The sequence below is a fragment of the Belonocnema kinseyi genome, chromosome 2, assembly GCF_010883055.1.
Source record: "Belonocnema kinseyi isolate 2016_QV_RU_SX_M_011 chromosome 2, B_treatae_v1, whole genome shotgun sequence".
Lineage (NCBI taxonomy): Eukaryota > Metazoa > Arthropoda > Insecta > Hymenoptera > Cynipidae > Belonocnema > Belonocnema kinseyi.
In genome coordinates this window covers 111,141,215-111,168,132 of record NC_046658.1, presented here as the reverse complement: position 1 = coordinate 111,168,132, position 26,918 = coordinate 111,141,215, and the positions used below count along the sequence as shown (strand labels likewise).

At 28.8% G+C, this 26,918-nt stretch overlaps 1 protein-coding gene across 3 annotated transcripts in view; it reads right to left on the bottom strand.

Moving 5' to 3' along the window:
* The window catches only part of LOC117167140 (disheveled-associated activator of morphogenesis 1), a 255,300-nt gene that overhangs the window by 118,839 nt on the left and 109,543 nt on the right, over positions 1-26,918 (bottom strand). The window contains exon 1 of one of the 3 annotated variants that reach the window (XM_033351837.1): positions 11,952-12,630. The exons of the other annotated variants lie outside the window; for them this stretch is intronic. Within the exon in view, the coding sequence (XP_033207728.1) occupies positions 11,952-11,990 (39 nt within the window). The 5' untranslated portion in view covers positions 11,991-12,630. Of the gene's footprint in view, positions 1-11,951; positions 12,631-26,918 lie in introns of those variants that run through there. 3 annotated transcript variants of the gene reach the window in all.

Genomic DNA, 26,918 nt, shown 5'->3' with positions numbered 1-26,918 from the left:
GGGCTTACAAAATTTTTAGGGTATTTCAAAAGATTAAAAAGGATTACGAGAGGTTTCACAGATTTCAGATGATTTTCAAGGATTTCGAGAATTTGAAAATAATATCCAATACCATTTCACAGAGAATCTAAATTTTGCAAACGATTTTACAAGATTTAAAGGGACTTCCGGGTATTTAATCAGATTTCACAACATTTTACAGGATTTTAAAATATTGTAGGATTTCGACAAATTTTGTAGGGATTTCAAGGAATTAAGAACGATTTCCTGGACTACAAAGGATTTCAACGAATTTTGAGAGGTTTTAATGGATTTTCAGAGATTTCAAAATATTTTAAAAGAATCCACAGGATTTAAACCGATTTTAAGGGATACTGAAGTATTTTTCCGAATATTAAAGGACATCAGAGAATTTTGTGGAATTATAAAAGTTTTTAAGCATTTCAAAGAAATTCAAATGATTTCGAGAGGTTTCACGAATTTCAAATGATTTAAAATATTTCAAGAATTTGGAAAAATCACCTTTAAAACATTTCAAAAAATTAGAAAATTTTTAAGGATTTAAACTAGATTATAAAAGCTTTTTAAGTATTTTAAAAGATTTCAAGGGATTACAGAAATTGTAGGGTATTTCAAATGATTCAAAAGGATTACGAGAGGTTTCACAGATTTCAGATGATTTTGAAGGATTTCGAGAATTTGAACAAAATATCCAATACAATTTCAGAGAGAAGCTAAAGTTTTCAAGCGATTTCAGCAGATTTTGATGCATTTTTAGAGATTTTTATGAATTAAGAACGATTTCTGCGAATGACAAAGGATTTCAAGGGATTTTAAGAAATGTTAATGGATTTTATACTCCAGGATTTTAATGGGGTTTGAAGAAATTTTATAAAGTTTCAAAGGATTTCAAAATATCTTCAAAGATTTCAAAGGATCTTAAAGGACTTAAAGGACAATTTAAAACTAATCTATGGATTTTAGAGGATTTTGTACGTTTTAAACAGATTTACCGAAATTGCAAGGATTTCATCAAATATTTTTAGATTGAAAGGAATTTTTATAGCATTTCCTGGATTTCAAGCGCTTTTAAGAATTTTAATATATTTCTTAAGATTTTAAAGGATTTAACGGAATTTTAAAGAATTTCCAAATATTCTAAAAAAGTTTTAATGATTTTGAGAAATTGAAATGTGTTTTAAAATATTTAAGGATTTCAAGAGATTTTTAAAGATTCCCATGGGTTATAAAGATTTCAATCAATTTTAAATGGGTTTTAAAATATCTCAAGGGATCTCGCAATTTTTTGAAACAATTCACGATATTTTAAGGATTTTATCTTAGTTTTCAAGAATGCAAGTGATTCCCATGGATGTAAGGGAATTCAGAGGGATTTTAATGGGATCTTCAAGATTTCAAGGATTTCAATAGATTTCACGGAATCTCAATACGTTTTAAGCAATTTCCACAGCTTCTTAAAAAATATTTAAAGGGATTTCTAGCGATCTCTATAGTTTTAAAGGAAATTCAAGAGCTTATGACCTTGGAATTCGAAGGCTTTTAAGGAATTTTCACATAATTTAAGAAATTTTAAGGTATTTATCAAATTACCGAGAGAATTCACGGGAATTTCAAGACATTTCAGAGATTTCACAAGTTTTCAATAAGGGTGAATATGAGATTTAAAAAATAATAATAAAAAAGATAAAAATAAAAAGCAAATCAAACAAATAATTATATAATGTGTATAATATATAGTATCAAAATTAATTTCAGCAGCTAAAACAGATTTTAATCAGAATATTTTAAAATAATTATGAAAATTCCCCCAATCAAAAAAAAACCTTACGTAATAATTATCTGACACACCCTAAGAAGTTGAGGTAATCTTTGCGGGTTAATAATAATGATTAAACCCGCAACTTCTTTTAGTATGAAATAAAGAGGTATATTCTACAACTTCAAGTACGATACGAGTGTGTAATTCAAGTGCAAGGATCCGCAGAATTTTAAAAAAGGTTCTTTTAACTTTTTTTTAACCCTTTTAACGAGCCAATGTGCAATCCTGTCAGGGTGGTCGACCAAGTAAATAAACTCGCTAGGTAAGCCAAGTAGAATCCAGCAAACCAGTCTATTGCCACCGTAACAACAAAGTAATCGAGTGACATTCCTTCATAAAATGAAATAGAATAATTTTAACAAAATATTCAAAAAACTGTTATTAATAGAAAATCGATAATCAAGAATTTGTTCAAATCTTGACTGCGTCTGGACTTTCAGAAAAATTGGGGAAATTCGGAAAAGGGAATTTACTAGCCTTCCCGAAATTTGCTCAGCTCGTCAGTTTTTAATTTTTTTAAATGAAATTCTTAAAGATTGTACTTATGGGAATTCTTCGATTAACAGAGGAATTTAAATTAAAAAATATTTGTTTAAAACAATATTATTAATTTTTTTCTAGCGCAAGGCGTAAATTGAACTTTTTTGCCTTCTAGCTTTTTGTTTCTTAAGGGAATTTTCAGCAGGCAATAACCACCTGTGACCAAAAATCGTAGAAAGACACGATAACGTTTTTTTTTGGAAAGTTTCTTACAAAAGTATTGAATAGTTTACGAGAAATTAAACGTTTTTAAAAGTAAGTTTACAAAGATCTGATAAATTTCATTTTATTTTAAATGAATTTTTCCGCTCGGAATGTAAAATTATGCACAAAGAAAATAGTTTGAAAAACTAATAATCTTCTAGCTTTTTTATGCGTAAAAAGATTCAAGTGTGTTTGTTTACCAATTATATTAGAATTGAATAAAACTTTTGAGTGTTTTATGACATTACTTTTTTGAAGTTTTTATTTATTTAGAAAAATATCGTCTTATAAGCAAAAACTCACTTTTTAAAAATGTTTCAAGAAATATTTAAGGGTGTTTTAAAATTTAAAGGATTCTAAGAAATTTTCTAGAGATTAAAAAATGTCAAGCGATATCATAAGAATTCATATAAATTCATGGGTTTTCAACGAATTTTATGATATTTTAATGAAACTTTAGAGAACTTATTTTACGAAATTAAGAGATTTTAAAGAATTTTAAATATTTCAGAAGATTCTCATATATATTTCAAGGTTTTTCAAATATTAAAAAAAAATTAATATTTTAAAGAATTTTAAAGATTTTAGGATATTTTAAAGAAGGTTTAAAATATTTAAAGAAATTTCAAAGGATACGAAAGATTTTATGAGTTTTTAAAAGATTCCAAAAAATTCTCGAAAGCTTTAGAAATTTCAAGAAAATTTAAAAGATGTCATAGGATTTGAAATATTTGTAGACTTTTTCAAAGGATGCCAAAAAATTTTCGAAAGATTACAATTCTGCAAGTATTTTCAAGGAATATCGTCAGATTTTATATAAATTCAAGGGATATTATAATATTTAATTTAAATTTCAAAGTATTTATTCATAAAAATTAAGGAACTTCAAAAGATTTGAAATATGGAGAGATATTTTCTAATATTTCAAGTTATTTCTAAATATTTAATAGCATTTAAAAGATTTTGGAGTATTTAAAAAAAATATCAATAAATTCCAATATTTTTCACAATTTTAAAAATTACTACTATCCCCCAAATCATTCAACACCGCCTACTATACTAGATTTGACGATAGATTAATCAGTATTTTAAAATACCTAATACCTTTTCCAGGCGGAAAAATTATATTACATAATTATAAATGAATCAAGCGAATAAAAATTATATATAAAATTTCCGACTATGTATCATTTTTTTGCCGGGCTAAGTACAGGGTTTCGAACTTCTAAATTGTTGTTAAAAATATAAAATTAAGTGATTTGAGAAAAGATTTGATTATATTCTGTAATCTTGTTTTATATTACAATTTATTAGCGTTTATTCTCATCGCAATAGGTTTTTAAAGTGTGTAGGTCACGTTAAGCTTGGGCAAAATGTAGAAAAATTTATAATAAAAATGAATTAATCGGAAATGTGTACTACTCTAATAAAAAACATAAGAAATTAGGTTTCTAATTAATATGTATCCACTACATGAAACAACTTCTTATTCGTCGTAATTTCCGACAAGTGTATATAGTTCCTTTGTTGCATGTTCCACATTGTTTTAATTTTCTTTCTTTTCTGATTAATATCTTCTAATTGTTTGACAATAAAACACTTTTTTACAGCTTATTGCATGAGATAGGAAGGGGTAAAAATGTGTCCTTAATAGCGATTTTAAAAAAGAAAATAATCATCGAGAAAAAATTTAAATTATGAGGAATGAATTGATAAAAATCAATGATGGTCATTCTATGAAAAAGTAATCAGAAAGCTTTCTACAAATATTTGCTGACAATAGTTAAAGAGTTCTCTCAAATTATTTATTATCTCGTATCGAGATTCGTGTAGTAGGTTATCAAGGCATTCGATCTTGAAAGTAGACCAGCTCCCTATATGTTATATAGATAATTCCGTTTGCATGTGAATAATGTATCACATTACTTTATGACCTGTACAGATGGGGTGTCCTAAAAATAACCAATATTTCGTTTTGGATCACACATCCTCTAAGCTTGTTCCATTTGGTGAAACAATAAATGCGTATTTTTGTTTTATTACCAAATAAGGTTTAAACCTCACTCCTGGAACCTTAGTCAGTCCCAAAATGACTAAAACCATTAACGCTAAATTCCGTAAAAATTCGGTTGATATTTTAGTATTTTAATAAATATCTTGATACGATATAGGAAAGTGGAAAATACCTTTTAAAATTTAATAAAGAGTAGTGTTTCACGATTGGAGGTAGTCTTTTTAATCTTATTGTATCATATTTTTTTTCTTCAGCGCCTGGTACCATTAACGGTTTAAACTTTTTATGTAGAAAAAAAAGATAAGTATTTATTTTTTCACAAATTGAACAAATTTTGTTTTTTGGGGGGGGGGCGTGATTACCATACAATTTTTGGATTTTCAGGACACCTTAGTCTACGGAACTGGGGGCTGTAAAATACGCAAAGCTATTCTTAGTTGAGCTTACTTCGCCTATTTTCTAAAAGAGATTTTAACGAGTCTTTGCTCGGATTCATGGCAAGAGGTGAAGCGAAAGTGGAAGTTTGTTAGTTCTATAGCAAGGGTGTCAAAACCGGAAGCTATAATTTATTCTATCCAATCAAAATTAGATACGTTTGTTTAGAATACAGGCTTAAATTTGACTTTTAAGTTGAAAAGCTTAAATGTCTGATGAAATACTAATTTTCCGTCCGTATTCAAATAAATTTACTATTTAAATTTTAGAATAGGTAAACGAAATAACAGGGTTGCTACAGCTCACAGACTTCAAGAAAATCAAGGAAAGTCCGGGAATTTCAGCGAAGTTTCGATAAACTTAATTTCATGTTAATTTTATTATTTTATTGACACTGAACTATTTCATTTGAAAATTATTTTTTTCTAATTTATTTTTTAAATTCAAATTTCAAGTATTACATGTTTGGTTAAAAATGTATCTTCTTTACTTAAAAATTCCACTATATGATTTGAAATTCATATATTTTGTTAAATATTAATTTTCTGTGGTAGAATATTAATCTCCTTCATTACTAATTTATCTTTTTGGCTAAAAATCATTTCTTTGATTAGAAATTTTATTATTCTTTTGAAAATGCCCTTCGAAATTCTAATATTTTCTTAAAAATTCATGTGTTTTTTAAAAATTCATCTTTTTTAGTGGAAAATTAATCATCTTGGTTTAAAATGTATCTATTTGGTTCAAAATTAATTTATTTAGTTAAAAAATATATTTTTGTTGAAAATTAATTTTTTTCACAGAAAATTTAACTTCTATTTTTTGACGACATTTTTCTTCTTTGATAGAAAATTAATCTTGCTGGTTGAAAATACATTTTTCCTACTGAAAATGTAGCCACTCTATTTTAAGTTTAAAATTAATCTGTCTTAGGTGAAAATTCAACTATTTTGTTGAAAATTGGTCTTTTATGGCAAAAAAGTAATCTGATTAGTTGAAAATTTATCTTTTTGGTTGGAAATTCATTACTTCAATTAAAAAATTGACTGTTTTGTTAAAGCGTAGTTTTTTTTGGTTGGAAACTTTTTTTTTAACTCAAAATTTAACTATTCTTTTTTTATTAATAATTTACCTTTTTTTATTTTAAAATTTATGTTTATTTTTCATTCGCCAGAAAAGTTTGCCTTTTTTGTTAGAAAATACCTTTTGGGTTGAAGTTCAACAGTTTGGTTAAAAATTCATTTTATATTGTTGAAAATTTATTTTCCTAACGTAAACTCGAACTCGTCTATTTGGGTGCAAATTTATCTTTTTTATTTATAAATTCATGTATTTTGTTCGAAATTTGTCTTTTCTGATAAAAAATTAATTTTTTCGTTTGAAAATTTCAACCTATTTGGCTAGAAGTACATTTTCTTTATTTGTTGAAAATTCAACATTTTAGTTAAAAATCGATTTCTTTGGTTACAAAATCAAAAACAAATTTTTTAATTCTTTTTCAGTAAAAAATTCATTTTTAATTAAAAGCTGAACGATTTTTTTGAAAATTTCTTTTATTGTTGTTGCAAATTCGTGTATCTTGTTGAAAAGTCATGTGTTCTGTTGAAAGATTTCTCTTTTTTTGTAGAATATTTATCTTCTGTTCTACAAATTTCAACTGTTTGGTTAAAACTTCATTTCTTTGGTTGAAAACTCAACTATTTTTTGAACATTTGCTTTTTTAGTTCATTATTAGGTAAATTATGTTGTTGAAAACTCGTCTTTTTTGGGTTGGAAATTCAATTATTTTGAAATAGATTTTTTTCTTCGTTAATTGAAAAATCTGCTTGGTTGAAAATCGAACAAATTGGTTGAAAATTCCTCTTTTTGGTTTGAAAATTAGTCTATTTTGTTTGAGGATTCAACTAATTTCTTGAAAATTTGTATTTTTTTTGTTGAAGTCGGTTATTATTTTTAATTCAAAGTTAAAATATTTTTAAAAGGAAATATCTACTATTAAACTTTTTTTTTGTTAAGAATTTTTTTATCAAAGATATGAGTTAAAAACTGAACTATTTGTTTCAAAATTCATATATTTCACGTAAATTATTGATGATCCCTTACAAAATTCTGCATTACTGTTGTCACTAAATTTCTTTAAAATAATTTTTCTTTACCTTTTATTTTGACATTAACTTTATTGACTTCCTATGTGTAATTGTGTTTTTATACCGAAAAGAAATATTTAGATCGATTAAGGAAAATGAAAAATTAGTCAGTGATAATTCCGCGAATATCAAAATTGGGAGTTTCTATAAACCTTGATAAAAGATAAAATAGAAGAGTTTAAAAATAAAAATTAAATTTATAACAAGGTGGACTATAGATCGATTTATGAAATATAGTTTATGAGTAATAAATAATGTAAATTTATACATTCTTATTGTTACATGTTGACATAACAAGCAGCTACTACAAAGTATTCTATACAGAATTAACAGTTTGTAATTAAGATTCCTTGTGCTTATAAACCTGTGTTAGATTTATGATGTAATGACTTTGAATTACAAATTACTTCTTGTTTCTCATAAACTGCTCTCGAGTGAATGAGGAAAAAATTAGTAGAGATTCTCCTGTGTTATTAGTGATAGTTTGCAATAAGAAACAGTACGTATCTTTAATTTTATCATTAATCATTTATATACAAAAATTTGTTCGTAAAAATAAATTTGTTTGTAAAATATCTAGAATCATGTTTTTTTCATTTTTAAGTCAGTTCGTTAAATAATAACATAAGGCTCTTGTGTATCAATAATAAATCACAATTATAATCAAACTTTTCATCATTTCAAACTTTACTCTCCAAGGATCGACAAAGAACAAAAATACCGAAAATTATTCACTTATTGTGGTCAACGATTCAAAAAATTTGAAAAATGATTCAAGTCATGGTACGTTCTTTATAAATGGATAACGGAATATGTATTAAAGGCTTACCTTAATTTTATTCAGTAATTCCGAAAATTGAGTTAACTGTATAACTATAATTTTTACATTAAACTAATCTTTTTGAGAGATTAACCAAAAAATTGGAATTTCTCTCAAGAATGGATTGTTTCACTCATGTTCCGAATAATACTAAATTATAATTTCTTCACTATGTTAGATAAGCTTACTTGCAAAGTCAAATAAAATTCGTCACAATCAATGGTTACCTCAATTTCAATTCTCAATAAAACATCTGTGCTGATGTTAACTTCATTTTCTATAATAAGTCTTTTGATAATAGAATTACAGTCTACAGAAATTATTTACATAACGAGTTAGTTTCGCAGGTAAATAACTGATGTGATGAATATATTTTCATTAATAACATTTTGCAATAGTCAGATTATGAACTATCAAAAGATTTTTTAATCTTCTGAATTACGCAGGTTGGCAATAAAACATTTTCAAAATTTCTTAACTTTTCCCTAATTTTTCTGTGACTATTTTTTTCCCCTTAGTCATTATTAATTATAGACTAAAATTCTAATCTCTTAACATTTTTAATATATAATCTTTTATAAATGGAATAGAATAAATTTTAATTTATTTATCTCAGGGGTGTTACAGGCAATTTTTTTAAATTACCTATTTTAACCGAGAATCTGACCAAAAGTGACTAACATCTAACTCAAAAAGTGAAAAATATGCACTTACAACGTAACTTACGTTATTTTAATTAAAAATAATTCTATGAAATTTATAACAATTCCCGATGAATTTTAACAGATTCAGGATAAATTCAGCTGAATTACAACAAATAAAAAAAATTCCATTCATTTCAGTCAAATTAAGGCGAACTTAGTGGGATTGAAAGGAAATGAGAAGAATTCAATGAAATTCATAAAAATTCCAGGAGTCTTAAAAAATTCAAAAATAAATAAATGCATTGAATTCACTCAGTTTACAAGACTTCAGGATAAATTAAACAAAGAACAAAATAAACATTTGAAAACCCCTTCGAATCGATCAGAATCAAGTTAATGTAGAAGAATTCAAGTGAATTAAAAAATTCAAGAGTAAACTATATACTTTAAATTTTTTAAAAATAATTTAGAATAAATTAATCTGGAATCCAAAAATCTTCAGAATATTCTTTACCACCGCATGAGAATTTTCTTAAACGCAGTTGCATTCTTTTAAATGCGTTACAATATTTCAAATCCTTTAAAGTTCCTTAAAATTATTGAAATCAATTCAAATTTCTCTGGAATATTTTTTAATTCTCTAAAATATTTTAAATCCTTTGAAATAATTTAAAATCCCTTGAAGCGTTTCAAAGCTCTTAAAAATGCCTTGGAATTTTCTAAAATACCCTTAAATATTTTCAATCTATTGAAATTCCATTACATTACTGAAATCAATTGCAAAATCCTTGGAATCTTGTAAAATATTTTAAGATATTTCAAAGCCTTATATATATTTAAAATCCTTTGCCATTTTTTTAAGCACTTGGAAATTCCTTGAAATTTTTAAAATAATACATAATATTGCAGGCTCTTTTAAATTTCATTACATTAACGAAATAAAAAAAATCCTTGAAATCTCTTGAAATTCTCTAACATATTTCAAAATTTCTTGGAATTAAAAAAAAATATCGAAAAATATTCCAAATACTTTGAAATATCTTAAAACTTCTTGATGCTTTTAAAATAATCTTTAAATTTCTTTAAATACCCGTAAATATTTCAAATTTGTTTAAATATCTTAAAACTTCTTAAAGCTTTTAAAGCAGGCTTGAAATTTTTTTAAATACCCTAAAATGTAGAAATCCTTTAGAATCATTTCAAAATAAAGAAATCTACTAAAAGCTCCCTTACATATTAAACCCCCTTTGAATTATTTTGAAATCCCTTGAGATTATTAAAATATAATAAACATTCCTTGGAGTTATGTAAAATTCTCTCGAAACCTTTTAAATTCTTTGAAATCCCTTAAAAATTTTTTCAAATATCCTAAAAATTATTTAATGTTTTTAAATCGCATTAAATTATTCAAACCAATTGCAGAATCCTAGAAATCTTTCAAATATTTAATATTCTAAAAAATTTCAATTCTTTTCAAATGTTTTGTATTCTCTGGATATATTTTTATGGGTTGAGCTCTTGAAAATTCTTTGAAATTTTTAAAATACCTAGAAATTTTTTTAATTATTTAGAATCACTTCAGTTTTTAATCTATTTAAAATTCGCGAATTTATTTCAAATACTTGAAAATATTTGAAATTCAGTGAAATCCCTGCGTGCTGATAAATAAATTCTTTGAAATCCTTTAAAATATTATAAATACCCTTTTAAAGTTATTGAAATCCTGAGAAATCTTACAATATCCCTTGCAAACTTTTATAATCCTAAAGCTTTTATAGGTTCTATAAAACAGATCGACATCTTCCACATCGCCAAACAATTTTTTGAAAACCCATGAAAACTTTTTTTATCCCTTAAATCATTCAAATCTTTGGCAATTCCTTGAACATTTGTTAATATTTTGAAAATACGTAGGAATCTTTTAAATTCCCTAATGTCTTTTTAATTCTTTGAAATCCATTGAAAACTTTTTGAAGCTCTTGAAAATTCTTTGAAATTTGTTAAATATCCCTAAAACTGTTTTATTCTTCTTAAATCGCATTACATTACTTACATCAATTAAAAATTCCTTGGAATCTTTTAAAACAGCCAAAAATATTTCAAGTAATTTTAAATCTTTTGAACTTCTTTGATGTTGTATAGCTCTTCAAAATTACTGGGAATTTTTAAAAATACTTCAAAATCTTTAAAATCGGTGGAATCACTTCAATTTTTTTCAAAATATATTAAAAACACCCTAAAGTATTTGAAATCCTCAAAATTATTTAAAATCCTACAAAATCCCTAAATTTTGTGAATAAAATACGTTGTAAACTTTTAAAATACCCTAAAATATTTTAAATCTTTTGTAACCTTTTGAAATCCCTTTAAATTATTGAAACAAATATAAAATTTCTTGGGATCTTTTGAAATACCCTTAAATATTCTAAATTTTTTGAAATACCTTGACAAATTTTTAAAGATCTTGAAAATTTCTGGAAATTTTTTAAATACTCTAAAATATTTTAGATCCTTTATATCGCATTAAATTACTTAAATGTATTAAAAATTCTTTGCAAATATTTTAAAATATCCAAACATATTTCAAATCCTCTTCAATATTTTGTAATACATTGAGATTTTGTTAAGCTCTTGAAAACTCCTAGGATTTTGTTTAAATATTTTAAAATATTCAAAATACATTGGAGTCTTTTGAAATTCCTTGCAACTTCCTAAAGCACTTGAAAATCCCATTAATTTTTTTGTAAATAACGTAAAATCTTTCGAATACTTCGAAATTCCTTTAAATAATTCCACTAGGATAAAAGTACTTGGAATCATTTAAAATACTATAAAATATTTCAAAAGAATTCAATAAAATGCAGAAACAGGTACAGATCTGAATTCAGTAGTTCACCCATGGTTAATTTTATGAAAAAAGAAACATTTTTAAAGTGATTTTTTCATTTGAAAAAGTGACTATAGTGACTTTATCACAGAAAAACGCTTAATAAAAAAAATGACCGAAGGTGACCATGTGGCAGCTCTGATAATTTTGACAGTTACTTACAAAGTGATTGTTATAGAAGTTCCCTGACTATCGAATACTATAGAATTTTTTAAAATCCCTGACTCTTTCCTGATTTTCAGGTTTTCCCTGACCTGAGGCCAGCCTGGAAGTAGGTCAAACGCATCACAATTAAAATTTTTCTTTATTTGATTGATAAAAGTCGCAAAAATTGTAGTCAAATTGGAATCGTCCTATCAGAATCTTTGTCCGATGATCAGCATACAATTACAAAACTAAAAAGATTACAAATCTATTTACCAGATTCAGCTTGCCCATCTTTTCGACTATGGTATCCATCCTCGTGTCTTATCTAAAAAATCTGGTGAAAAACCTTTTTTCGTATGTTATCTCAACACTTGTTTTTATGTGCTCCACGAGCACAGTTAACAGGTGGGACACGTGATTGCTGTCAATATTTACGGCAGACTGCCAAATTATAAGGTGAACACTTGGTGCGCTCGTAGCAACCAAAAAGCGCTGGATGCGCTCACCCGAATTTCTCCGGCGAGATCGAACGATCCGGCAAAAAAAAAAAAAACACAAAGTTTCGCGAGACGAAAGTTGCAGGTGATTGTTAAAGGAAAGAAAAAAGAATTAGCACACCAAGGGGGACAATTTTAGTGACGAATGAAACTTTCGATGAGGAATGTTCTCACTGGGAAACTGTACAAATAATTACAATAATTACAAAATGGACATTATCTTCTTAAATTTTCAGTCCTTAAATATTTTGAAAATAATTTTCAGCCATAATTCCCGTAGTTTCTCCGCCATTCGTAATTCCACTGCTTTATTGTCCATTGATTCGTATTGGCGAAACGGTTTCTGTTGTTTATATGGTTTTAATTGTTTAACTTTTTATTTATTTAAAGAAATTTGTTTGAATATCGCGCTACGTTTCGGTTAGTTGAAGAGAAGCCCGGACGTGGAACCTCCTTGCTCGCGATTGTAGATTGAACTGCCAGGTGAAAACACAACACCTCTCAGCCTGCACAGGTGCACCGGAGTCTCCCGACTCGCCTCTCAGAGGAAGGGGGTCCTACTTGGACTTCAAGATTCTCGATGTTCGATTCTGGACTTATCACATATTATCATAAAGTCGCTTCAAAAATCTTTCTTATCAATCAGTGCTGATAAATTAGGGAGTGTCCACATATTACATGACATTTTGAAGCAAATGGGAAGGGAGAGGGGGGCTATTCAGAAGACAATTGGAAATTCAACACGAAAAGTAGAATTTTCAAAAATAAAGTTCATTTTCAGCCCTGAAGGATGAATTTTCAATTCAAAAGAACGAATTTTCAAAAAACCAAGATGACGTTCACCGAAATAGTTGAATTTTCGATTTATAAAAGATTAATTCTCAACCAAAAAATGAATTAGTTCGATTTTTAGAAAACAAAAATTAATTTTCAGAAAAGAAACAAAGTTCCAACCAAACAGTTAAATTTGTAAATGAGTAGTTTAATTTTATCCAAATTCTTTAATTTTCTACTAAATTTTTTAATTTTCAAGAAAACAATAGCCATTTTCTACTAAACAGTTGAATCTTCAACACGAAATTATGAATTTTTATAACAAAAAAATTAATTTATGACCAAATAATTGAATTTTTATTTAAATGGAAATTGTTCAAGCAAAAAATTGAATTTATTAAAAAGTGGTACGACCTTAAATCAAGTAGATTGCTTCTTAAACAAAACAAATAATTCTTAACGAAACAGGTAATAGTTAATAGTTCAACAAAAAATGTTTCAATTTGAAATAAAAAGCACTTAAATCCCACCGAAAAAGATAAATTTTCAAGAAAAAAGGTGGATCCTCAACCAAAAAACATTAATTTACAATCAAGCAGTTATATTAACAAAAAGGATGAATTTTCAACCAAAAACGAATTTTCTACGAAATACATAAATTTGTACTAAATAGTTAAATTTCTATACAAGAAGATTAATTGTCTACCAAAAATACGATTTTTCAATAAAAACATTAAATTTTTATTTTATTCTACATAAATTTCTTTTTCTACAAAAAGATTAACTCTCTAACAAATTTCTGGCTAGAAATTGTCAATTTTGAATTTAAAATATAGTTAAATTTTCAAGCAAAGAGATGAATTTTAAATTTAAATGAAAATCTTTTTTTTTAAAACTGAATTCTAAAGGAAACAGTTAAACATTTAACCAAATACTTAAATTTTCAACCGAAAAGTTCATTTTTTTAAATAATCAGATTAATTGTCTACGAGAAAAAACGAATTTTCAACAAAAGCCACGTAATTTCAACCATTTACCTAAATTCTCGACTAAAATATGAATTTAAAACCTCATTGTTGAATGATTATTTAAACAAGATAAATTTTAAATTAAAAATGAAATATTTAAATTTTCAATAGAAAAAGTTAATTTGCAACCAAAAATAAAAAGAATTTTCAACCAAAAATTAAAATAATTATCCACAAAATACTTAAATTATCAACTAACTCAAGCAAATCTTGAAAGAAAAAACAAATTTCAACAAAGTTGTTTAACCTTCAAGCAAGTATAGTTACAATTTTTACCAAAAAAGATGACTCTTTGATAAAATAGTTACACTTTCAACAAAGCAATTACATTTCCAACCCGTCAGTAAAATTTGTAACCAAACAAAGTGCATTTAGAGTTAAAAATATAATAATAATTGACTTCTCAAAACAAAAAGTAATAATAACTTTCGATCAATAATAGCAAGATTTTCTTATTGGCTTCTATTAATTTAGTTCACTTTACAGCGAAAAAACGAGCACAAGATAAGCAAAATTGAAAAATTTTTACAACTTATATTAAGTTTTACCATTAAAAATTCTGAAATTGCTATTTTTAACTTTCGAAATTTCTTCAAATTTTGAAGATTTAGAAATAAAAACATGTTTTGTGGGTGGTTTTAAACCAATATATTTATATTATTACATTTTTTAAAAAGGAAAAGAAATAATCCAAAACATTTAATTCACTTCTAAAATTGCAAATATTTATTACATTCTTTTTGATAAAATTTATATAAAAACCCTTCTTTCAAGAAATTGAAGTCAAATTATTTGGACTTAATTAAAAGAAACCTTAAAATATTCATAAGCAAATTAGAGACCAAAATTAATCATAAATCTTTTTCAACCTTATTTTGCAAAAATATATTTCTTCTCAATCTTAAAAAATTGAAAACGCGACTTTTGATTTCGAAAATTAGCAAAGTGAAATAATTTTTTCTTAAACATTTAGAAATTAAAGAGCTTTTAATTGTAGATCTTCAAAATTGCAGAATTTTAAGTTACAAATCGTAAAAGTTTAAGAATTTTAAATCTTGAAAATTGAATCAATCGAAAAAAATCCAAATTGTATTCCTTTAAATTCTAGAACTGAAAATTGAATAATTTGTAAAAAAATTTCTTTTAATTATGCAAATTTTAAGTTTTGCAATTAAAAATTTGATGATTTACGTTCGAAATTTCTGAAATTCGGAATTGAAGACTTGACTTTTGATCTTTAAAAAAATCAAACATTAAGAATTTTTATTTATACATTTTAGAAATTGAAGATTTTTTAATTTCAAATCTACTACATAGCTTTTCTAATATCCGATAAATTAATTATAATATATCAATTTTAATGCTCATGAAAAAAGTGTTAAAAACGGGATATGAACACACTTTTTTCTAATGTTTGAGTTTGGTCTGTGGCAATATTATTTTTGTTAAGCATGTGATTAGCGTCAAATTATTATAAAGAATCAATTATGAAAATGTAAATCTTAAAATGCCGACTTTCACAGAATATTTTTTTCTTTGGATTTTAAAGAAGTTTTAATTAGCCGTTGTCAAATTCAATTTTACTTCTTATAAACTTAGTTTCTTCAAAAGGATTCATGTAATTAAATTTTGGGACCATCAAATTAAAGAGTTTTACAAAATCAAAGGCTTTCCAATATTAAAAAATATTTTCGGTAATAAAATGACAATTGCAAAACACAAATCTTTCCTGAATTTTTCAATTTCTATATAAAAGTCTTAGACCATTATTATTCTCTTACCCATAATTGAAACGATTTTACTGCCCATCTTTTACAGAGAAGAAAATTTTCCTTTACATGTTCTTCCACATTTTTCATCTATGACATTAGATTTTATAAAAATAATGTACATGACAGAAACATATTTCTAATTTCAAGGACTATGAATACCTTTCATTTCCAGATGTCATAAGTACGCGTATTATCTTCGTACTGCAAGTCTTTATTACTAATGACTACCTTTCAACGGTCGTGAAACTTTTCTTTCGACAAAACCGCAAATTTAATTAGTACTTGTTGAGTTACATCTCTTTACAATAAAAACTGAAACCGTTTTCAATTTGGATCATCAGTCGATGATAATAATTAAACGTTTTCACATTTTCGTTTCCTCTTTCCTCAATTTTAAAATATCTTATAACTCTGGCAAACTTTCGAACTTGTAATTAGGCTTTCGGTTATGACTTTTCGGATATTTAAACAAATTTAACATATGAATTTCAGAGGATTAAATCTATAGTTAGGCATTTTTAAGTGTGAGTTCTAGAGTTTACTCTACTTTTAAGTCATAAAGTTTGCGTGAATAATGACATAAATATGCTTAGAGTATCATTAGAATCAGAATACCGTGTAGAATATGTATAATATATAAGTTTTTAGTACGAGTTGAATAACGTTCATATATTATAAAGAATACATCAATGCAACTATTGTTCTAAAGAAAACTGGTAACATTTACGAACAGGTGAAAAATTTAATACAATAGTTATTTAGACTTTATTTAATAAGTATAACCATCCTTTCAATTATGAATAGAACTTCACGGTGGTTTTTCCGAAAATACTAAGTTGATTTTCTGGGGAAGAGAATTTTTTCGAAGAATTTAATTACTCTCTTTTTTGATATGTTGCATCATTCGCGAGAAAAATGGAAAAGTTTAATTTTTCGATAGAAAATTCTCGTGGCTGCATACATGATTTGGCTTACACAAAACTTAAAAATATTTTTTTATTTATATAAACAAGAAAAAAATTGACCGGATAAAATAAAAAATGGGTTCTTCCATTAAATCCAATTTTCACGTATTCAAAATTCATCCAGGAAGATAAAGAAGAATTTAATAGAAAACTCAAATTTCTTTCTTGTATCCTAAATTTAAAAAAAAATCCTGCTTACACCAAAAGAATCTTCTGCAAGTTTTAGGCAGGCAAAATCATTTATTTTTCGGTCACGATAATTTTTCACGAAAAATTGAACATTTTAAAACAAGGCGACTTTTTTCTTAGCATTTTATCGAACTTGTCGTTCTTTGTAAGGATATTTCAAAAATTGAATTTTTCGAAAAGAAAATCTCTTACAGAAAAACAGTAGTTTTAAGCATTAAACTTACAAGAGTTTTTCGCAATTCGATTGCCAATTCAGCAAGCAACACAAATTTAGAAAGAAAAAGGTGGTGTTTTTAAGAAAATCGACTTTTAATATTTTGAGAAGAAAGCCGTTATTTTGTAAATTTTTTCCGTTTTTAAATTTTTTGACGGATTTAAATTACACTTCATTAGATTCAGAAAAGAAAACTTCAAGATGTCAATTAGAACAAAAGTTGTAAACGGTTCAAATGTACAATTTTCATTCTATTTAAGCATTTTTTTCCTAAGAGAAAGTAAACTAAAGTTTAAAGGTATTTATGAGAGCCGATTATTACTTTTCCTACTTTTAATTTTTTGAGTAAACAAATACTTTGACAGGTAAAAGAACAAATTTATTAACAATCCCATTTTATTGAAAAAATGCTATCTGAAAAGACAGACTCCTATCAAATATTATATAGAAGGTTACAACATTTTACAAAATTGAATTATTTTTATATTAACAAATAAATAACTAAAAGTGCTATTTCAAGAGCAAAAATACTTGAAGACTTTATTTTAAAACTTTTGGTTAAAAAACACGTAAAAACACAACTTAGTTTTTCTTTTTTTCAATTGAAATTAATAATTTTATAAACAAATTTAATAACGCCTTAAAAACATTATTCCTTCAACAAAATTGATAAACATTTATCCGAGATAAATAGTGTTTACGATTCTTTAATCCAACTGGCAGATTTCGTTTTTTCAACGTCATTAATTTTAAATAACATGGAAACATCTTTCGCCTGTGATACTTCATCTACCAATAATAATTTTTATTTTATAAATAATTTTATGAACAAATTCAAAACCTAACTACTTGCGAAAAAACATATATCATTTTTTATTAAATCTACTGGCTAGTGACTCAGAAATGACTACATTTATCAGAAGATTTGGTGAAGAGAAAACATTTGTTATTTATTCAAATCATTTTGATGAAAAAATACAATACAGAGTAAAGATTCAAGGACTGTTACATCCGCAAGCGTAATCACTACAGCTAAAGCAACACAACTCTTTAAAAATGACGAGATCGGTTATTTTTTTTAGTAAAATTGTGTATTTTTCAAAGATTTAAGAAAACTCACTGATAAGGACTACCATTCTGTTACAAAACATTTAAAGCAACCCAATTGTTTTCAATTCACCTGATTTTAAAGCCAACAATAAAAACCCCCAGAAATTATCAAGTTATTATTATTTTAAATAATATTCTCTTTGAATAAATTTCGAAAGTTGCGATTTTTTTTCCTGAAATTTTCAACGACTTTACTAAGAAAAAAGGATAGAACAAAATTTTTAAATCGCTTCATTCACGCAATGGGGATGGGGATCTAAAAAAATTTAACATTCATATCGAAAGTTTTGAGAATCTACCTATATTTATGATTACATTATCAAAATTTAAGGGATTTTTTCGGTCTATTAGCATTTTTAATTGAGGAATATGTTTAAAAATAGCGAGGAAATGAGTAACTTGAAAGACAAAGTGATCATCTTCGTGAAGGACCTAACATCGCGGGCCTGTAGCAACTTCGTTTCCAGTGAGGGGTAGTTTCGTTGCACAGTGGAAGGGGAAGGTTAAGCAGGTAGCCGTGAAGGAAAAGACGATCGCCTGGACAGAAACCCTTACAGTTTTCGCCGGGTGTCTGTCCGTCCGTCGTATTTTTAGAAGTATGGAAGGGGGAAGTGAGGAGAAGTGAACCGCCAGAGAAAGTGATGGACAGAGGAATGTGGGAAAATACGGGGCAAGTGAAGAGAGGTGGAAGTAGATGAGGAAGAAGTTGGGTAAGGGAGCAGAAGCGAAGGTTACTGTTCAGAGGGGGTAGGGCTGCAGAGGGGAAGTAGGGGGAGTAGGGGAAGTAGAGGAATGTAAGAGGAGTAGGGTTTGGGAAATTATGAAAGGGGGCGATTTGAGCGACTTATTTACATCTTAAAAGGCTCCGAAACTCTTTTTTGTACGCGCGAGGCGCCTATTGTGAATAGTTTTTTGCATCCGGCGCCTCAATTATCTCCTGATGTCTTCTTCATAAATCCAAGTCTAAAGTCGCCTCTAGAAATCCTATATTATACATTTTTATGAAAATATATTCTAAATGCGAAATAAAAGCCATAAAGATACGTTAACTCTCCTGTCCTTTCCTTTTCGGGCTGCGTGGGACGATAAACGAGATCATCATTTCATTCCTTGAAACTGAAGATAACTGGTATACATATTACGGAAAAGGTGCGAGCACAAAGGAAAGGAGTGTGCTCCCGACTCTCAAGGTCGGGGATGGACCTAAAAGACTGCAATAAAGTCGGACGACTCTGAGATTTAAAAAATGTCTTCTGCGGACAATTTATTCTCTCCATCTTTTTTTTCTTTCTTTTTCCTGAAAAACCTGGTCAACCACTCGCGATGAGACGCATTCCACGGATGCAAGGTTGAGCCGACAAGACTCGAACAGCAAGGACGATCCCTTACGCTTACGCGGTTCTACTCGACTATATTCGGACTCCCTATGTGCGATGTATTTATTTTATTTTTTTTTAAATTTCTTTATTTTCATACCGAGCCGCGATTGCTGGTCCCCGAAGCACGATTTTTTCAGAGAAAATAAACAGACGAGGGCGGCACACAGCCGGGCAAAAAAAGTTTCTTTGGATAAATCAATTTTTAGTCAACCCTGCTCATTCGAACCAGGCGTATTTTTGTTTAAATTAATGATTTTGAAATTTCAAAAAGATTTCCACATTTAGATTTTTGATAAAAAATTTGGTTAATTTTTTGGATGTAACTAGGCATACCGAAAAATTGGGGAAGTTCGAAAAGGGGATGACTAGCCAAGATTATCAACAAATTAATAAAATTTACTTTTTGGAATTAGCGATGTTTAGTTCATTAAAATCAATAGTTTTTGGTCCGTAATATGAGGTGCATTAAGGTTTCTTTATGATTAATACAGAATAAATGCTAGTTGAAAATTTATCAAACAACTTTTATATAAACAAATTCACAGTTTGGATATATTTTATCAAATCGGCTTAATTTTCTTACGCAATCATTTGAAAATCTCTTTTTGACAACTCTTGCCTATAATAATATACAAATTAAATATTGTTTGTTATTTAAAAAATCTTTATGAACAAATAGAAAGTTTTGATATTTTACAAGTACGTTCAATTTTTTAGTCTATACCAACTAGGAATATCTTTTCAATGACTTTACTAAGAAAATTTTAAATTTCACAAGAATTATTAATTATTTTGAAAATTTTCTTAATCAGATTCCGAGTTTCCATATTTTTCAAGGAGTAGACTCATTTTTTTACGGAGTCAAATGAAAATATCCTTGCAAAGACTTTTCACTATGATAATTTTTAAAATTTACAATAATTATAAATTATTTAAACAGTTTTTCTATACAGATTAAAAGTTTAGATCATTTTCAAGGAATGTGCTCATTTTCTTACGGAATTAAGAAAAAATATATTTTTGATAACTCCTTGCTATGATACTTTTCTTACAAAAATGATTAATTATTTAAACAATTTTCATAAATAATTTCAGCATTTGGCGAATTCTCAATGAAAGCGCTCAACTTTTTACAAAATCAACTATGAATGTCTTTCTAATTAGTTTTTGCTATGATGATTTGAAAATTCATGATAATTAATAATTATTTAAACAATATTATTAAACGAAAATTCGGAGTTTGGATATTTTTTAAGTAATAGTCTCAAATTTTTTCGGGATGAACTAACAATATGATTCCGATAACTCCTTACTATGACACTTATTAAATTTAAAAGAATTAATGAATAATTTAAACCATTTTTATAAACCAATTGAGACTTTGGCTATTTTTCAATGATTAAGCTGGACTTTTTTACGGAGTCAACTACGCATATGATTACTCAAACGATTTCGATTAAAAAAGCTGGTTTTGATTATTTTTCAACGAATATTTGCTATTTTTTACAGACTTAACTAAGAATATCTTTACGGTAAATTTTTTTTACGATACTTTGCAAATTTGAAAGAACGATTAATTATTCAAATAATTTTTATAATCAATTTGATAGTTTGGTTATTTTTCAGCAAATGACTTAAATTTTGCAAAGAACAATTATATATATGATTAATTATGTAAATAATTTTTCGAAACAAATGGAGAGTTTGGGTACTTTTCAAAAAATGGGCTCTATTCTTTTAGGAAATGAACTAAGAATAACTTTCCGACGATTATTAGACATGATACTTTTAAAGTTTATAAGAATTATTAATTGCTTAAACAACTTTCTTAAGAAATTAGGACTTTGGCTAAATTTTAATCATTTAAAAATTTTACTAATACCCATCAGTGACTGAATGAGCTATTTTTTACTTAATAAACCTTTTTTGGTTTCAACGTCGGACATGTCGTAAGACGTAAGGGACTATTATAATCCGACGCAAGATCCTTTTTTTTCACGTATGTTTCGATATCGGTTACGCCGTACGAAAGTATTAGGATGCAATGTACTATCCTACGCGGATTTCGATGCCGATTACAACGTAGGAATCTATTAGGATCCTATGTATGATCAGACGTCGGTCGCGATTTCAATACTTGATGACGTTTTCTCCTACATCGCTTCTGATCTTGGAAACTATTATGATCCGAGGTAGCATCCGACGTAGGTTTCAATGTCGGTTACGGCGTTGAAAACTATTAGGATCTCACGTAGGATCCGAAGTCAGAAACGATCTCAATACTTGACGTTTCCGAGATCGGAAACTATTAGGGTCGGATGTACGATCATACGTAGGTTTCAAGGTCGGTTACTACGTAAGAAACTATTACGCTCTTACGTAGGATCGGACTTCAGAAACCATCCCAATACTTAAGGACGTTTCCCACGTCAAGAACTATTAGGATCCGAGGTAGGGCCCTACGTAGATTTCAAGATTAGTTAACTCGTAGGAAACTATTGGGATCCGATGTAGGATGTAACGTAGGTTTCGACGTTTGTTATGGCGTAGGAAACTATGAGGATCTTCAGTAGGACCAGATGCTAAAAACAATCCTAATACTTGATACCGTTTCCTCCTACATCGTTTCTGACGTCGGAAACTAGTAGGGCCTGAGATAGAATCCTACGTAGATTTCAAAGCTAGTTAACACGTTGGAAACTACTGGATTCCTATGTAGAATTCTACGTAGGTTTTGAAGCTGGTTAAAACGTAGAAAACTATTATGATATTTATGATCCCACGTAGAATCAGAAGTGAAAAAGAATCCCAATACTTGATGACGTTTTCTCCTGCATAGTTTCTGACATGGGAAACTATTAGAATGCGAGATAGGGTCCGACGTAGGTTTCAATGTCGATTACGACGCAGAAACCTGTTAGGATCTGACGTAGGATTCTACGTAAGTTTCGACGCCGGTAAAGACATATGAAACTATTAGGATCTTACGTAGGATCCAACGTCAGAAACGATCCCAATACTTGAGTACGTTTTCGACTTCAAAACTATTAGGATACTATGAAGGATCCAACGTAGGTTTCGACGTCGCTTACGATATAGAAAACTATTAGGATCTCACGTAGGATCCGACGTCAGAAACAATCCCAATACTTAACGACGTTTCCGAGGACGGAAAGTATAAGGATCAGGTGTAGGATCCTGCGCAGGTTTCAATATATGTTACTACGTAGGAAACTATTACGATATTACGTAGGGTCGGACGTCAGAAACGATGCTAATACTTGAGGACGTTTTCCACGTCAAGAACTATTAGGATCCGAGGTCGGATTCTACGTAGATTTCAAGGACAGTTAACACGTAGGAAACTATTGGGATCCGCTGTAGGATTCAACGTAAGTTTCCACCTTGGTTATGACGTAGGAAATTTTTCCCAATGTTTGATGACATTTCCTCCTACATCGTTCCCGACGTAGGGAACTATTATGATCCTACGTAGAATCAGAAGTGATAAACAATCCCAATAATTGATCAATTTTCCTCCTGCATCGTTTCTGATGTCTGAAACTATTAGGATCCGAGTTAGGATCCGACGTAGGTTTCAATGTCGATTGCGACGTAGAAAACTATTAGGATCTCACGTAGGATCCGAAGTCAAAAACGATCCCAATACTTAAGGACGTTTCCAACATCAATAACTATTAGGATCCGAGTTAGGATTCTTCGTAGTAGGAAACTATTTGCATTCTACTTATGATCAGTCGTAGGAAACGATCCCAATACTTGATGACGTTTCCTCCTACATCGCTTCTGACGTCGAAAACTATCGAGGGGCTACTCACTGAGGAATCTGGAAATCTTAAAACTATGAATGTGGCAGACTCCATTGAATTCGCATAGAGAGTGCTAAGATTTCTTTGAGATTGTGTCCAGATTTCCAAAAATTTTTGAGATCGACTCGCCGAGCCAGCGTGTGCATAATGAACGAGTGAACGTGAGAATGCTTCGCGGTGTGAATGCTCTACCACGATCCGACGTAGAAAAATATCAGTATCTCTCGTAGGATCCGACGTTATAAATGATCTCAATATTTGACGTTTCCGACATCGGAAACTATTAGCATCGGAGGTAGGATCCTACGTAGGTTTCAACATCATTCATGATGCAGGAATTTATTAGGATCCGAAATAGGATTCTCCGTAAGATTCGACGTCGATTATGACGTAGGAAAGATTTAAGAACAGAAGTAGTGTATCCTAAGTAGATTTTGATTTGTGGATTATGCCAAGGGAGAGAGCGAAATATTTGTGTGAGAAAGAAGAGCAAGGTAGTCACTGACTTATAGCGAGAATGAGATGTGGTTGCATTGAGGGTTATAATAGGTTTTGGCTTTCTAGAGTGAAGAGAATGTGTGAACTGTGCGGGAAAGGGGTTGCAAAAGTTGAGCACTGGTTGGAGGAGTGTGAAGAGGCATAAAGGAGTGGCATAAGCATGGAGGTATTGTTGCATGAAAGGGGGGACAAAATGGCAATGGCATGGGTAAAGGGGGTGTTGGGTAAGATAGAGAAAAAGAGAAGGAAGAAGAATGGAGAAGGAAAGATTGTAAATAGGAGAGGATGTAAGAAAAATGTAAATATTGTAAATAGTAGTTAAGTATTAGGTGTTAGCCGGGAGGCAGAGGCTGGTAATGCGAGGCACAGCGACAAAAGAGCAAAATGAGTGCGAGGCGAGGCGCAGCGTGGAAGGTTAGGCTATAGAAGCGAGCGGATTAGTTATATGGTGTGGATGGATGGCACTTTGTAAAACATAGTTGTAAGAAAATTTTGTAAAAAATGGAAGTGTAAGCAAGTCAATTTTTTAAGGCCAACAGGTCGAAAAATAAAAGTTTATTTATCTATATAAGTAGATTTTGAAGTCGTTTACAGCGTATGAAACTATTAGAATCCTGCGCAGGATTAAACATCCAAAACGATCCCAATACTCGACGTTCTCTCCGACGTAGTTTCTGAAGTCGGAAACTAATAGTAACCGACGTCGGATCTTACCTAGGATTCGATGTTAGATTTTTCATGAGGGGAGAGTTTCATTGACTCGCATCCCTAAATCCCAGACCTAACAGTGATCTCTATTTTTATTTCTGGTGTTTGCAGTTTGGTTCTCTCGGTATGTTTGGAGGCTGCGAAAGACACGAAGAGACGTCAAAGATATCATTACCATCATTATGGTCGTTTCCGTTTCCTTCTTGGCTACTTTAATCTTAAACGATTGGTTTACGAGCTGCTCGATCACGAGTCATATCGTCGCCTCGGGTAATAAATGGTGATTTATGGGAAATTGTAGAATCCAATGAAAGCTTTTATGAATGAGAAGGGTAAGATATTACTGGTAGAGATGGATATCTTCTTTTATAATTTATGTTTACAGAAAATAATCTTCGACTCGTGTTCATTTCGGCTGTAAAAAATACACTTTAGGTTGGATCTGTGCTTCTGGGGATTAATAATAATATATGTAATCTTGTTGGCCGTTAAAGGAAGCCAGCGGTCTTACAAAAAAGACATTTCCAGGAGGTGTCGTAATAAGGAAGGTAATTCCAGAAGCGATGTTACTTTAAATATTTCCGTTAATCCGCCTCTCAAAGGTGAAGATGTACAAAAATTTCTAGAATCATAAAGTGAAAACTGTGACTTTTATTTTTAGTATCTTGAATAGTTAGAATAATTATCTGAAAATGTAGAATTTTTCTGTGAAACTAGTTCTTTCTTAAAAGATCGCGGTCATAAGATCTCGCATGCATTGTTGTTAGTAAAACCTAATTGGTTGCATACTGCGTGAATATGACTTTTAGTGACTGTCTTCAGTTTGTTCTTTTGAACTTTCTGGAATTCGGTAAATCGCAAAATTCCAAAAGAGGAATTTGTATTTAAAAAATGAATATATGAAAGGAAAATTTAAAATTGTAATTGATTATTCACTAATTAAGGCAAAAATTATGTTCTGAACTTTTTGACCGCGTGTTTTAAGAATAACAAAAGGATTCTATTCATAACCCTTTAACCATATTAAATAAGATTATATGTATTTACCTATCAATAAAGATGACGAATTTGCTTAAAATATCTTGAGAAGATTTCGAGGAATTTCACGCAAAATGTAGTTTTTTGAAGATTTCGGAAAAGAAGCCTTTTAAAGAGTTTGAGTGGTTTAAAACGAATAAACAAATTTTCCTAAGATTCATAGGAAAATTAAAAATGATTTTTTATTTTGCAAATAGAATTCTAGGAAAAAATTGAAATGGCCGCGTCTACGTATACCAAAATTTCGGTACGAAAAGCTAATTTTTTCGATAAGAATTCAAAGGAAAAGGGCCTATTTGCCTGAAAATGTTGGTAGGGTGAGTGACCCAGTAAATGAACACTTAAGGAAATCACTGAATACAACTAGTCCATGTCACGTTATAATAATTGATTATTCTTACAAAACTTTTGAAAATAGATTCTTAAGAGTTCAAATTTCATAATTCGATACACAAATTTTGTTTTTACCAAAATGCTTTATAAAAAAATAATTAAATAGTGCAAAATTAACGAAAACACCAGCGAATGAATACTGTGAGCCAATGAATGAGCAGTAGAGCACCAGTGAATGAACACTGTAATCACTAAAAAATAAGAATTAGGATTTAGGTATAAAATTACATGGGTACATTACAAAATGAGCAATTAAATAATGTGAAATATTAGAAAGCGTTGCGAAATTTATTAAATATATTATTTCAATAAAAACCACAAGACATTTAGATATAAAGAAAGGAGGGAATACAAAAGTTGAACACAGAACTAGGTTAACTTTTCCTAATTTTTTATTGCAATATTTATTTTTAAAACATTTCTATCAGTTCTTTTAACCTTACAAAAAATACAACTTTTCGTATAAAAATAGATAACTCTTATCTAGTGACTACAATAGAAAACTGCGATTTTTAGTACACATACCATTTGTAATACAGCACCTTACTTTGTTGCTTTAGGTTAAATTAGCAAATATAATTATAAATCACAGTGTTGTAAAAATGGAAATTCTGTAAACATTTATAAATATATATTGTCTAGTACGCATTAGTACCTAGCACGAATTAATATTTGTATAGTTAAAAAACGTTTTCTAAATGCAAAAAAAAGCATTAAATTTCTAACCTCAAAGTTGCCTTACCTTTAATTTAGTTCGTGCGTACTTTTTTGATGTTCTAACCACAATAATATACATTTAAAATATAACTATTTATAGTTTATATTTATATTTATACTTTCAATAT